The 16,663-nt window shown below is 33.3% G+C and overlaps 1 protein-coding gene across 5 annotated transcripts in view; it reads right to left on the reverse strand.

The window, feature by feature from the left end:
* The window catches only part of glsb (glutaminase b), a 72,575-nt gene that overhangs the window by 20,238 nt on the left and 35,674 nt on the right, over positions 1-16,663 (reverse strand). For 3 of the 5 annotated variants that reach the window (XM_057851494.1, XM_057851493.1, XM_057851492.1), the window contains one exon: positions 15,565-15,657. In XM_057851494.1, the coding sequence (XP_057707477.1) occupies positions 15,565-15,657 (93 nt within the window). Of the gene's footprint in view, positions 1-4,685; positions 13,701-15,564; positions 15,658-16,663 lie in introns of those variants that run through there. The other 2 variants (XM_057851491.1, XM_057851490.1) reach the window with 2 other exon arrangements.

Raw genomic sequence — 16,663 nt, forward strand, 5'->3', positions numbered from 1 at the left:
TACCTCTAGTCTATAGCGAATTACTTACAAAACAGAGTCCATTTTAATTGAAGAAACTCATAAATGAAAGTATGACTCTCATCTAGTCTTTCTCAATTTGTTGCTTTTTTCCCTCCCAAAACAGCAAAGGAGCAAGCTTTGTTTGTCGTAATTGCAGTTTCTTTCCACTTCCATCTGTCTTGAAATTAAAACTAGCTTTCTTGACCTTATTTTTTTCCTTGAGTATCCCTTGTCCAAAATTAGCATGAATTTTGTTCTTTATTCTCTGTACCTTCTCCAATACTTACAACAACAAAAACCAGCAACAGGAAGACTTTCTTCTTTTACGGAAGCGTATTGCTGCCACACCAAAAAACAAAACAAAAAAAGGCCAGTACCACATTCTTACATGATAGTCATCAAGTTTTCATATGATAGTATGTAAAAACGTGAAAATTATCATGTAAAAAAGTGAAAACTATAATGTAAAACCGTGATGGCTGTCATGTAAAAACGTGAAAACTATCATGTAAAAACGTGATTATATATTAACGCAATAAATATGTAAAAACGTGGAAATTATCAGGTAAAATGTGAAATCTATCAAGTAATATATGTGAGAACTATCATGTAAAAATGAGTCATGTTAAAACGTGATAACTGCCACGTATACACGTGATAAATATGTAAAAACATGAAGATTATGTATGAACTTAAAATAGCATGTAAAAACACGATTTGTAGAAACGTGGAAATTATCAGGTAAAATGTGAAAACTATCATGTAAAAACGTGTTAAATATAATCTAAAAACCCATGATCATGTAACAACTTGATACCTGTCACTCGTTAACATAACTATCATATAAAAATCTAAAAATTAATGTGATAAATATCATGTAAAAACGTGGAAATTATGTAAAAACGTGATAAATATGTAAAACCGTGACATCATGTAAAGAAGTGATAAGCATGTAAAATCGTTATAACTGTCATGTGTAAACATGATAAATATGTAAAAAGGTGACGATTATGTATAGACGTGAAAAAGAGCATGCGAAAATGTGATAAATATCTAAAAATGTAGAAATTATCAGGTACAATGTGAAAACTTTCATGTAAGAACGTGATTAACTGTCATGTAAAAATGTGTTAAATATGTAAAAACGCGAAAACCCATGTAAAAACATAACTATGTTCTAAAAGCCTGAAAATTACGTATGTGGTAAATATCTAAAAACGTGATTAATATGTTACATGATAAGCACGTAAAAACGTGATAACTGCCATTTAAAAACATGAAAATTATGTATAAATATGAAAACTCATGTAAAAACGTGAAAACTATCATGTAAAAGCGTGATAGCAGTCATGTAAAAAAACGTGATAAGTCACATATGAACATGATAAACATGTAAAAACGAAGATTATGTATAAACGTGAGAAATATGTAAAAACGCGATATGTGAAAACGTGGAAATTTTTAGGTAAAATGTGAAAACTATCATGTAAAAACGTGTTAAATATCATCTAAAAACCCATGAATGATCATGTAACAACTTGATACCTGTCACTCGTTAACATAACTATCGTATAAAAATCTAAAAATTACTAGGGCTGTCAAAATTATCGCGTTAACGGGCGTTAATTAATTTTTTAAATTAATCCCGTTAAAATATTTGACGCAATTAACGCACTATGCCCGCTCAGACAGATTTAAATGTCAGTACAGTGAAAGGCCAACTTGTTAATTGTGTTTTATGGAGTTTTTCCGCCCTCTGCTGGCGCTTGGGTGTGACTTGCATATGTTATGTGGCGTAATGTCGCCCTCTGCTGGCGATTCAGTGCAGCGGATTATTTGGGTTTCGGCGCGCTTTTCTGACGTAATTATATGTCGACGTGAACTCACACAAATAGACAGTGCTATTCAGACCAGCTAACGTCCGCATCCAGTATTCAGTGGCAGTTCTCATAGCCCCATCACACTGTTTGTGTCTAATACATGCATCGCTTGTGAGTTATATTCCTCCTTTGTTTATATTCATGAGCATTAGATAGTTATTGATGATGTGTATTTGAATTTGTTCACATATATGGTGAAATGCAGTTACATTGTTAGATGCTTGTGAGCTAATTGGCTAGTGCTACTGCTCAAATGGACACGTGTGTGTACATTTTATGTTATTTTGTGATTTATGCAAGTTATTGACACATTGCCCTGTTATTTTCAGTTTTACAAAAATACAAGAAACGTGCTCCTGTCAAAAAGAGATGACTTCAGTAAAGCCCATGCAACTTTGCCACACCGTCTGATTTCTTTTTGGAACTTATGTTCGCTATCTGTCAATTTGTGTACTCACACACATTGAGGACAGAATAGGGCTACTAGTTTATTTTTTGATTGAAAATTTTACAAATTTTATTAAAACGAAAACATTAAGAGGCGTTTTAATATAACATTTTATCCATGGATCACTTTAACAGAATGTTAATAATGTTAATGCCATCTTGTTGATTTATTGTTGTAATAAACAAATACAGTCCTTATGTACCGTATGTTGAATGTATATATCCATCTTGTCTTATCTTTCCATTCCAACAATAATTTACAGAAAAATATGGCATATTTTATAGATGGTTTGAATTGCGATTAATTGCGATTAATTACGATTAATTAATTTTTAAGCTGTAATTAACTCGATTAAAAATTTTAATCGTTTGACAGCCCTAAAAATTACATGTGATAAATATCATGTAAAAATGTGATAAATATCATGTAAAAATGTGCAAATTATGTAAAAACGTGATATGTAAAACCGTGACATCATGTAAAGATAAGCATGTAAAATTGTTATAACTGTCATGTATAAACATGATAAATATGTAAAAAGGTGACGATTATGCACAGACATGAAAAACAGCATGTAAAAATGTGATAAATATGTAAAAATGTGGAAATTATCAGGTAAAATATGAAAACTTTCATGTAAGAACTTGATCAACTGTCATGTAAAAATGTGTTAAATATCATGTAAAAACGCGAAAACCCATGTAAAAACATAACTATCATGTAACAACTTGATAACTGTCACTTAAAAACATAACTATGTGGTAAAAACCTGAAAATTACGTTTGTGATAAATATCTAAAAACGTGATAAATATGTTACAACATGATAAGCACGTAAAAACGTGATAACTGCCATTTAAAAACATGAAAATTATGTATAAATATGAAAACTCATGTAAAAATGTGAAAACTCATGTGAAAACTGTCATGTAAAAACGTGAAAACTATCATGTAAAAGCGTGATAGCTGTCATGTAAAAAAAGGTGATAAAAGTCACGTATGAACGTGATAAATATGTGAAAACAAAGATTATGTATAAACGTGAGAAATATGTAAAAACGCGATATGTGAAAACGTGGAAATTTTTAGGTAAAATGTGAAAACTGTCATGTAAAAACTAGGGCTGTTAAACGATTAAAATTTTTAATCGAGTTAATTACATCTTAAAAATTAATTAATCGTAATTAATCGAAATTCAAACCATCTATAAAATATGCCATATTTTTCTGTAAATTATTGTTGGAATGAAAAGATAGGACACAAGACGGATATATACATTAAACATACGGTACATAAGTACTGTATTTGTTTATTATAACTAATAAATCAACAAGATGGCAATAACATTATTAACATTATCTTAAAGCGATCCATCGATAGAAAAACTTGTAGTTCTTAAAAGATAAATGTTAGTACAAGTTATTAAATTTTATATTAAAACCCCTCTTAATGTTTTCGTTTTATTAAAATTTGTAAAATTTTCAATCAGAAAATAAACCAGTAGCTCGACATTGTTGATGTCATTACACAATACTCACTCCCCAAACCCATAAAATCATTTGGACCCAAGCGCCAGCAGAGGGCGCAAAACAACAAAAAACAAGTAAAAAGTGGACATTACACTGCTGTCATTTTAATCTGAGCGGGGCATCTGCGTTAATTGCGTCAAATATTTTAACGTGATTAATTAAAAACATTAATTACCGCCCGTTAACACGATAATTTTGACAACCCTAGTAAAAACGTGATAACTCATTATAACTATCATGTAACAACTTGATAACTTACTTAAGAACATAACATGTAAAAATGTGAAAATTATGTATAAATTTGATAAATGTCCTATGAAAATGTGATAAAATATCACATGTAAAAACGTAATAAGCACATAAAAACGTGCTAGTAAGTAAAAATATTAAAATTAGGTATAAACATGAAAACTCATGTAAAAAAGTGAAAACCTGATGTAATGTAAAAACGTGAAAATTATGTAAAACGTGATAACACATGTAAGAATGTGAAAAAATTCTGAGTGTACGGCTACTTATTCTAACACCATCGACGATGCTTAATAACTAAAATCTCGCCATGTCTCAACACAAGAATTAAATAAATCAAATTTTTCAAATCGTTAGCCATTCCGCAGACAACTTACTCTTTCGAAGTTTGATAGTGATATTCTCACATTTTTGCATGGTAATTACATTTTTTTCCATCATGGTATCACGTTTCTACATGATAATTATCACGTTTGTGCCTGGTGGCATGTTTTTACATACTGGTATCCTTTTTTTTTTTTTTAAGTGGCAGTTTTACGTACACTTTAATGACCAATCACACTACCCATCAGTCTAAAAATGAATAGCTAAGAACGTGACTTTATTGTATTTTGACAACGGCACATGTCAGAGAAACAAAACTGGATGGAAACGTTTTGTACAGACAGTTACACTCATGTGGACAGAGAAAAGAAACAAAAAATAATAATGATGAATTTGGAAATGTAGGGTCAACACTTTTATTTTTGAAAAATGTTTTCCACATACCTATTTACAAAAAAAAAACAAAGATTGTCAACCTTACAAAACCTTACATTTCCAATGTCACGCTTAATGCACGTACAAATAATACGTCCAAAGACATAAATCAATAGAAATAATATGTACATTACAACACGGTGATTTTTACATCCTTGTCATACAAAAAGAAAAACGTGCATGCAAACAGTGAGATGACAAGTGAAGAAGCAGAACAATAGAATTCAAAAGCCTCTCGCTGGGTACTTTGATTGGAGATTTCAATGGTAGCAGTAGCAGCCGGTCTGAGCATTGATTTGAAAGTGATTTATAGCCTTTACAGGGTAGTCGTTTCATCGTAAATATTCTCTTATTTATTTATCTAAAAAAAAAAAAAATGTTGACAGTAAATATTCTCTTATCCAGGGGTGTCACTTAGTCAAATAAGTCAACTCCATGGCACTGGAGGATGGACATTCACAGTCAGTCCTTCCGGTATAAGTGAATTGAACATCTGTCATTGTCAATGGCAGGCAATGAGTTCATTTTGCGACACTTCCATGTCATTCTAACTAGGGTTGTTCCGATCATGTTTTTTTGCTCCCGATCCGATCGTTTTAGTTTGAGTATCTGCCGATCCCGATATTTCCCCATCCGATTGCTTTTTTTTGCTCCCGATTCAATTCCAATCATTCCCGATAATTTTTCCCGATCATATACATTTTGGCAATGCATTAAGAAAAAAATGTATAAAACTCGGACGAATATATACATTCAACATACAGTACATAAGTACTGTATTTGTTTATTATGACAATAAATCCTCAAGATGGCATTTACATTATTAACATTCTTTCTGTGAGAGGGATCCACGGATAGAAAGACTTGTAATTCTTAAATGACTTTGTATATTGTGACTAAATATTGCCATCTAGTGTATTTGTTGAGCTTTCAGTAAATGATACTGTAGCCATTTAACTGTTCTGCCCAAATGCATCATGGGAAGTGCAACCATGACTGTGCGTAGTGGTACCAATTGATATATCTTCTCTGCGTTGGGAAATAACAAAAGGTGTTAAGAAAAAGATCAATTACTACCTTTCTTCCCCACATTGCTTCTCACGATATTTCTAATCATAGGGAGAGGGATTGTAAGGCTTTAGCAATTAAAAAAAGGCTCCTAAGGCTGCCAAAAGTCACTCTACTCATTTTACGCTGCCTTTTAGCTCTATATATGGGTAAAACGGCGCCATTACAGATTGAACGCGACATTGCATGAGTGGGTCGTGCAGTGCATGCGTTAATTGCGTTAAATATTTTAACGTGATAATTTTTAAAAAAAATTAATTACCGCCGTTAACGGGATAAATTTGATAACCCTACCTTAAGCCTAAACTAAAGACTCTGGATGAGTGTAACATATTATGTCTGTAACGTTAAATACAATTAGAAAATGATTTAATTTAAAAAAATATATAAATTAAAAAAAGGCATGTCCGATATTTTTTTGCCGGTTCTGATACTTTGAAAATGACGTGATCGGACATCTCTAATTCTAACATACTTACGGGTCACTTCTTGTCAAATTTGGATCATTTTCTGTTGATTTGGTGTCACTTCCAGTTGGTTTTGGGGCATTTTTGGGTCCCTTCCTTCTTAACTCATTAGCTGCCATTGACGGTGCTCGACGTTCAATCCATTTTGACTGGGAGGGAGCGAATAAACTAACGTAACTGTGGAAACGAAAGTGAGCCAAGACAGCCAATGTCAAAATAAAAGCATGTGATTTTGTATGTTCATCATAAATGAGCTACAACATACCGCATTGTGCTGTACATTTGACACCCCTGCTTTTTATCCATTTCATTTTATTGGGACGCCAAGTCATGATTATTTTTCACAATTTCAAACCAACCGATTTTTTTGGATGTATCACAAGCAGCTCGAAAATGATTGGTTGCTTGGAAGCAGCAAAAACAATGCAGACATAGAAGCAAATAAAATAATGTTTTTCCTGATTTCACCTAAAAAAAATAACCAACAAAGCTCTTGTCCACATCAGGCGTATCGATTCAATTGTTCTGCACAAACACTTCCACAAAGCCAACAACGGTCATAAACCAGCAAAAATCTCTTCAGGACGCTAGGAACGAAGCGGTAGCAGCTAACGGCCTTGAACTGAAGTGAAGTTAAAAAACAGAATATGACCTCTGAGGTCACGTTCACTGCATTATTAATGACGCATAAAGTGGTACCTCTACTTACGAACGTCTCTACATACGGAGTTTTCATGTTACGACACGCTTCAACGGGAAAATATTTCCTCTTGTTATGAAAGAAATTTCAGGATACGGGAGGTAAAAATACAGTCTTTCTGGGATTCAGTTAGCTAAGAGGGATGTGTATGTGTGTATCCCAGTGTCCCCTTCATTTGCCATGAGGTGTTCCGACAGCTTTACGTGAGTGTATACTACTGGTGCATGCTAATTATTGGTCCGATAATTATCGGTCCGATAATAGTAATTATGACGTCATCCCGATAAATCCAATAACATTATTAATAGGACCGACAATATGTACTGTTCTGGCTTTACAGTTAACACACTAGTATGGTAAATCAGTTGACCATTTGCGGGGCATTGCTGCCACCTGCTGGTCAGAATAAATCACTGCATCTTTTTTTTTTTTTTTTTTTTTTTTAACAGTAGTTATGTTCATTCACTTACACATTGCGGTGTCTAGCGGTAGCATTGAAAATCGTGAATGCTTTCTGTTACGTTTCCGCCTCGGAAAAAAATGTCTGTATTTTATAAGTATTTTTGTAAGTATTTTATGTTTACTATAACATATGGATGTGCAATATACAGTGCCCTCCATAATTATTGGCACCCCTGAAAAAGATGTGTTTTTCAGCTTCTAATATTTTTTTTTAAATTCAAATAATATGGGACCTTAATGAAAAAAAAGAGAAAAATCTAACCTTCAATAGAAGTGCATTCATTCAGGGGGTAAAAAATCCCACATAAAGAAAAATTATTTGACATCAAATAATGTGTGTCACAATTATTAGCACCCCTGGTGTTAATACTTTGTACAGTACAACCCCCTTTTGCCAACAAAACAAGGTCTGGGGACTGAGATGGCCATGGTCTGGTGAACCATTTCTGTGTAGAATTGGCCATATGTTTAGGGTCATTGTCTTGCTGAAAGACCCAGTGACGACCCATCTTCAGCTTTAAGGCAAAGGGCAACAGATTTTGATTTAAAATGTCCTTAAATTTATTTTCAAACGGCATTAATAAGTCTTAAAAATTGAACTTGCCTTCATCTGTTGTCAACTCCCACAGACTTTGCGCCACACCTTCCCGTAGGGGGCCCGCCCATAGAGCGTTGAGGTTTTCACTATTCACTGTGATAAACTCAAACACACACTGCGTTCTAACAACGGATTTAGGTGGAAACAGGACGAAGATTTGACTGCATACAAGCAGGCAGGAGTGTCTCAAGAGTGATTTGGTCAAGGATTCAAGGTAATTATTATATTTTTCGCACCATGCATGCGCTTTGAAACGTTGTGAATACAGTAAAATGTATGGAAAAAATTAGCCTAACTTTGGCTTAAAATATTTACGCAAAATGAACGATAACTGCCTGTTTTTAGCTTTTAACCAAGAATCTAGACTGTTTTACATTCATATTTATAGAAATTGCGCAATTAGCATTTATTTACATGAATTTTCAACTAAAAAAGTTCTTTGTTTCGTGACCGCCGCCATGCTGTATTAAACAATACTGTAACTTTGGCTTAAAATATTTACGCTTAATGAACGACAACTTCCTGTTTTTTGCTTTTAACCTAGAATCTCAACTGTTTTACGTTCATATCTATGGAAATTGGGCAAATTTAAGCATTTATTTCCAAGAATTTTCAACTTAAAAAGCTCTTTGTTGTGTGACGGCCACCATGTTGGTTTACACAATACCATAACTTTGGCTTAAAATATTTACGTAAAATGAACAATAATGCTTTTAACCAATCATCTAAATCGTTTTACGTTCATATCTGTAGAAATTGCGCGATTTAAGCATTTATTTACAAGAATTTTCGACGAACAGCTGTTTCGTGACGGACGCCATGTTGGATTACACAATACTGTAACTTTGGCTTGAAATATTTTCGTAAAATGAACGACAACTGCCTGTTTTTTGCTTTTAACCAAGAATCTAGACTGTTTTACATTCATATCTATAGAACTTGTGCAATTTAAGCATTTATTTAAAAGACCTTTCCACTTAAAAAGCTCTGTTTCGTGACAGCCACCATGTTGGATTACACAATACTGTAACTTTGGCTTGAGATATTTATTACGTAAAATAAACGATAACTGTCCGTTTTTTGCTTTTAACCAAGAATCTAGAATGTTTTACGTTCATATCTATAGAAACTGCGCGATTTAAGCATTTATTTACAAGAATTTTCCATTTAAAAACCTCTTTGTTTCGTGACGGCTGCCATGTTGGTTTACACAGTACCATAACTTTGGCTTAAAATATTTACGTAAAATGAACGATAACTGCCGGTTGTTCTGCTTTTAACCAAGAATCTAGACTGTTTTACGTTCATATCTATGGAAATTGTGCGATTTAAGCATTTATTTACAAGAATTTTCAACTTAAAAGGCTCTGTTTCGTGACGGCCGCCATGTTGGATTACACAATACTGTAACTTTGGCTTGTAATATTTACGTATAATGAACAACAACTTCCCGTTTTTTGCCTTTAACCAAGAATCTAGACTGTTTTACATTCACATCTATGGAAATTGCGCGATTTAAGCATTTATTCACAAGAATGTGAAACTTAAAAAGCTCTTTGTTTTGTGACTTCCGCCATTTTGAATTTTGTTAAAAAATTTAAGTTGCTATTTCTGGCCAAAACTTACATGATATGTTCAATATTGCTATTGATCCTGAACATATAGGTGATTATCTTTGCATTTGGTGATTTTTGTGCATCTAGCATAAAATCTGAGAATTTTAAAGCCATTTTAAGTTTTGTTATACAGTGGGGAGAACAAGTATTTGATATCAAATACTTGTTCTCCCCACTGTACTTTTATTGCCAAACGTATCACATTTGATACACCTAAAATTTCATGATTTTGAGACTAATTCAGAATTTTGACATTTCTTTAAAAAAGAAATGATGAATGCAAGTCAACACATGCATCTGCAGGTTCCATGAGAAAAAGAAACAGAATTTAGCAAGGGTTATAGATATTAGAGCGCTTATTACACATATTCATTTTGACTTTTCTTTTTACAAATTTGAAAAAAAGGTTCCATTAGGACCTTATTTTTCACATTTTGGAATTCTCTGATAATTGCTTCATGTTGCAGGTATTTAAGGGTTAAATAAAATATAATCAGGATTTTATTATGGAACGACTTCAAATTTTTTGATCCTGCTGCTTGTGAAGAGTCATGTATGCCTGAGGGAGGTGCCTGTTTTTGTTATAGGTCGCTCGTGGCTTTGGTTTTGAAAATATGTAAATTTAAAGTTTTTTAAAATAGGCCCCCTACAGATCGGCTTCGAGCCCCGTATCCCGTCAACTGATAGTGAAGTCTATGGCTGTAGGAAGCCTGTTCGTAAGTAGAGGTACCAATGTAAAGGTATTTCGAGTAGACATATTTCGAGCAACTACAGTGACAGCTAACATAATAACACACTTGAGGAATCGGCTAACGCTAATGTGAGGTAATACTGTAACACGTGAAACAGTCATGTGACTAAAATTGTGAGTTTTCCTTTCAAGAAGCCATATTATCGATATTTTTAAACGCAATTTAAAATAGTGTATAGGTGTTACACTAATATCCCGGAACCACAAGCCATTAAAATGGCATTTTCCATAATATGTGCACTTTGAATACGTTCTCAAAAGTTCAGCAGCTTTAAGAGAACTTTGCCTGAGTTTAAAGAATACCAATATCGAAGCGGTAATACATGCTAAGGTCACTTATTTGAGAGTACAAGTTCTTGTTAAATCACAGTCTGATTGGACTGTGTTTGAAGAAAACACAAACGCCAACATATTCCTATTGAGTCCAACATTCTTAAAGGTTTAGAATGTTGGCCTGAATCCTTGTGTAATGTTTAATTCTTTGGTGCAGTCAAAGTATTTTCATATGTGCAGTTGTTTCAATATATTTAACATACATTTAAAACGATATTTGAAAATATATTGGAGAAAACAATATTTTTTGAATCAAGTCAACTTGACCGGCAATGTGACAGAAGGGTTTAATTGCTCGTTCACTGCCGGTGACGGATGTAGACGTCTAATCAATTTTATGTCTACTGCTATCAATGGCAGTGAACGAGTAAAAAAGAGCAATCCATTTGTTTTTAATAAAGTCCATTCATCTTTTGACTGGAAGTGCAGAGAAGGCATGGCAATACTTTGGAGATTAACAGCCACATTTGATGGGCCGGCTTATAAAATATACAGTTTTTTTTTTTTTTTTTTTTTAAATCTCGTTTTTGGGAGAGAATTCATTTTACGTTAATAGCGTTATTTTATTTTATTTTTTTAAATAACCTTTTTTATGGATATAATTCATGTAGTTATAAATTTAAAACAATTTAACATACATTAAAAACGACCATATACAAAGACGAAGCATGTCACAGACAGAGGTGGGTAGAGTAGCCGAAACTTTTACTCAAGTAAGAGTAGCGTTACTTCAAAAAAATTACTCAGGTACAAGTAAAAAGTATCCAGAGAATAGAATACCGCCAATAACATTGCTACAATAAATTGGTATATGGCAGAAAACACAGACAAGACTGAAAAAGCAGTTTCTGCAGTTGCACTCCTCTTTAAAAGAAACTGCTGTATTTTAGGCCAAAACAACTGTCGTGTTTGATAGAACAATATGTCTATGTGCTGCCATAGCAGATTCATGGCGCATTAAGCCCCCGAACTATTTTTAATTTGCCCGTTTTACCCTGAAACCCCCCGTTTACAGACATCGCGCAACCGCTTTTGTTTCAACCCAGCCATAAAACGAAGGTAATTAGTTTTATTATTCAAAATGTCTGTCATTTTTAACTTTGAATCATTAATTGATGTCCAATATTTCGTTTGAAAAAAACCCCGACTTTTAAAAAATTATTCACTCACATATTTTAAACTTTTAAACAAATTACGTCACAATGAAAAAAATGGTGTCTGTAAAAAAGTCACAGATATTTACCTCATAACTATTGCTGAATTGTATTTTTTTTGTTTCTGTCGCATTTTTTTCCGATATGTTAGATGATGAATAATCGATCCAAACAAAGTTGGAAAAAAACGTTTAAAAAGCTAAATATATGAAAAACAAAATCTCGACCACTCCTTGATGTCTGCGATTTCTGCATCGCGACCCTTGTTATATTACCATGTTTCACCCATAAAGTCCCCCAAAAAATCCAGCTGTGGCCATTCACAACTGTGTCTTGACACTCAGTGATACATGCTACATGGAGTTTTTGGATTGAAACATGGTAAGTACACTATAATATCTCGTTAAAAGACATGGTGTCTGTAATTCTGCTCTCGCATGCTCTCACCTCCAGATAGGGTTTTGCTGTTTAAATTTTTTTTTTTTTTTTTTTTAAATGCCATCCTGTTCAAATTTTTTCTTCCCCCAGAAAATTGATATTTTAAGCTTTCCAATGATGTATCAAACGTGCATATCGGAAAATTTTGAAACTCAAAGATTGCATCGGTAGGTTAATTTTATCAATTGACCTTTTTAATTTATAATTGGACACGCTAACGAACTACCTTCAAGTCAAACTGAATTGCGAGCTGAAGTGCAGCCATCAAGACATGATAGAAATTGCCAAAAGTGCTACATACAATTATAACCAAATTCACTGTTAAATTTTAGTAATCATTATGTAGCTGAAGATATTGATTTTTCTTTGATTGCACCATCTTATATGTTACAATATTACCAATAAGATTATATTATTTTAAAAATTCAGTTATATAGAACGTTGTATGATTAGTCACCAATTTGTAAAGGCATACGTCACTATTTGTAAGATTCACAACGGCCTTGGGTTGACAGGTATGGTAATAAGAGTAGCGCTTCTTCACAAATCTACTCAAGTAAAAGTAAAAACTACTACCCACCTCTGGTCATGGAGCACCTCGCATCCTAACCATTTCTTAGCATTTCATTCACGTTTAGTTGTCATCCCCGATTTTCAATCGTCTAATGAGTTGAATGAAAATATTTTTAAGACTTGAACGAAACTTTAGGGAAAAAAAGAAGGTATACTAAGAAAAAATATGACTTTTCTTTTAAAAATGTCTGCCATATTGCCATCCCTGGTTTCACCAAATATACACGTACACACGCGCACACACACACCCATACTTTTGGTTTAAAATCAGGCAATAGCCTTTGTATAAAAGAGAAAATATATAGAGTACTGTAATAACTTATAGGTAGTACACACCCTAAGGCAGCTAGCGGGTCGGGAGGAAAAATAAAAAGCGCGTAACATATCCCATATGTCCATCACAAATAAAAGACAGCAGTAACCGCTTCACAAGCAATAAATAGTCCTCCAATTGACATAAATATTTGAGGTTGACACAGTCAGTATACTATATGTAAATGTCATATTGTATGTACTCTACGCTTATGTACTATTCGCTGACATTGTCCATCCTATAGACTACTGTGGTGGAGGTATCCTGGTGCGACTCGGTGGGCGAGACTTTTTTCCAAAGGGGGGCTTTCAGAGCGAGCTCCTGTTGGAGACTCTCATAGTCCATTGGTCCGAAGATTTGCTGCTGTGTTAATTCACATGAATAACAAATTAGTGTACCATTAGACAGAAATTGTATATATGAAATGTATGTGCTGCATATGCAGTGCAAGCGGAAGGTTTGCACTGCAACTTTGAGGTTATTGTTTAACACATTTAGGGATTAAATTAATTTTTTGCACTCAAAAAAAAAAAAGTTCAGACCTGAATTGGAAATGCGTCACGTTAAAATGCAAAACTCAGCATGATGTAATGTGAAACTTACCATGTTATAATGTCAAACTTACCATGTTGAACCATAAAGCTTGTAATGTGAAATTTATCTTGTTATATATTAAAAGCGTGAAATTTAGCGTTTTAAAATGTGAAACTTAACTCATCAACAAGTGAAAACTTATATTGTAATGTGAACTTAATCACTTTATAACGTGAAATTCATCACATAATAAAGTGGAATTTATCAGAACATGTTATCATTTTATGATGTGAAACAAAGTGAAATTTATCATGCTGTACCTTACTACGTTATAATTAAGTCATAACATGAAAACAACCATGTTGTTATGCAATGTTTTTTCCTGTTATAATGTGATATTGAACTTTAGTGATTCCAAGCTTTTCTATAAATATTTTTTGGAGGATTTTTTTGGGTCAGTGAATGAAACATTCAATTTAACACAAATGTGAAACTCATCATGCTGCCATTATAAACTTACCATATTATAATGTCAAACATATTTTTTAACCTGAAAAAAACTATCAATAGAAATTTAAAATTTATCATGTTAAACAGTGGAATATGGCTGCAGCTATCAATTATTTTAATAGTCGATTAATCGATGAACTAGTTAGTTCGAATATTCGAGTAATCGGATAATGAACATAAACAATTCAAATACCTGAGCTGAGCCTCAAATGGTATAAAAAAATACATGATCAAAGTACAACAAAAGAACAATTGGCTAACTTACGTAGCAAAAGTCTGTTAGCTTAAATGCTATGAAATGCCAACTTTTTTTTTTTTTACAATGCTCTTAACATATTGTTCAAACACATTTCCCACAAAAAACGGCAAAATTTATCTATAAATTAAATTACGAATGCATAAAAAAAAAAAAAAAAATGAGCTCAAAAAAAAACTTAGGTTATGTTGGTCTTAATGGGGAGCAGCTGTCTTCAGTCATGTGCAATAAGTTATGTCATATTCACTGTTGCCACTAGAGAGCAGTGTATCCACCCAAATCAATAAAATTCAATGCAATCGCTTTCAAAACAAACCACTACGACTCTTTAATTATACGACTATTCCACGCAGCAAAATTCGAGTATTTTTTCAAATCGAATTACTCGAGTTAATCGATTAATCGATGCAGCACTAGAGTGGAATTTATCATGAAATTTATCTTTTTATAATGTGAAACAACAAAATATTTAGTGAACATCTATATTGTAATTTGAAATTGATCACAAAATGTTATCATTTTATAATGTGAAGCATGAGTGCAAAATGTGAAATTGATCATGTTATAACATGAAAACTACCATGTTGAAATGCAATATTTTCCCTGTTATAATGTGACAATAAACTTCACTTTCTGCTACGGCAGAATAACGATTCCATACATAAATGAGAACTTTACTTTTGTCAATGAATTAAAAACAAATAAAGAAATCACTTAAGAGAATGCAATCCATTTTGAACTAAAGCTATACCTGAGCAAAATTACATTTTTTCAAATGTACTTTAAAATATAATGCCTGGCCCACAGTAATTTACTGCCATATTCAAAAATGTTTGTGCGAGTTTTACCCAAGTACGGTATGTCTAAATGTCTAACACCCACTTCAACATACATTCACACACAAACACAGGCGTTGCGTGTCCTTACCCGCTGTTCCCCTCCCTCTCGGCGCGGATCGTGCTTCTTCGCAAAGTGCCTCAAGTTGTCATAATTGTGGAAATTAAAAAGTTCCACCAGATCCTGCAATGCAAATGTGACATTAAAAATTTGGCTACCGTCAACATATATTTGCATAAGGCTATGCTGAGTTGAATATAGGGCTGCAGCTATCGAATATTTTAGTAATCGAGTAATCGACTGAAAATTCTATCGATTAATCGAGTACTCGGATAAAACAAATATATTTTTAGGTGAAGAGCAATTATAAATATACATGAGAAAACAAGACATTTCATCTAATCTTGAACCATTTTCAGTCAATCAATATCTTTATTTTCGATGTATATTGTTGAAAAAAGCCAACAATTGCATCTCAGATGTAACTAGAATTTAAAAAAAAAAAAAGACAAATTCACTGCTTTCACTCAAAAAACTTTTAGATCTTATTGAAAAAAAAAAAATATATATATATATCTTACCTAAAAATTCCGTTACGCTTGATAACACACATCACTTAAAAGTTTTTTCCCACGTGTTTCAATTGAATTTCTCTTCGTGTCAAGCCATTTTTAAGTTCTAGTTAAGTTTTAAGTTAGTCTAAACTGTAAGTCCTGATAGGATTTTGAGTTTTTGCAGTGATCAAAATAAATGTATGATACAGGCTGTATTGGAGCACATTAGGGACCAGTGCTACTTGGTGTTTTATCCAGCAATGACTACTGAGCTAAAATTGATAGTTAGCATGATTAAGTTTTTATTTTACACCCTCATCACTCCACAATGCTATGTTATGTTAAAGCCTGTATGTAAGACACGTTAGCCACGCATCGACAGTGGTCATAATTAATTGAAACCTAGCCCTCCGCAGGGCTAACGTTCCGTGAGCTAGTAGCGACAGTAACGTTAATCTTATTTATTAGCGCTTAGCGCTCTTTATTAGCGCTTAGCACTCTACTGCTTTAAGATGGCAGCTGTTTACTAACGCTGCCCAGACGCGGCCGAGTCTGTCATTTCGCATCTAGTTCAACATACATGTGATCTCTATGAGACGCATCAGACGCTACCTGTACCAACTTAGCATCGTGCG

This window comes from Corythoichthys intestinalis, chromosome 12 (assembly GCF_030265065.1).
Source record: "Corythoichthys intestinalis isolate RoL2023-P3 chromosome 12, ASM3026506v1, whole genome shotgun sequence".
NCBI classification, from domain to species: domain Eukaryota; kingdom Metazoa; phylum Chordata; class Actinopteri; order Syngnathiformes; family Syngnathidae; genus Corythoichthys; species Corythoichthys intestinalis.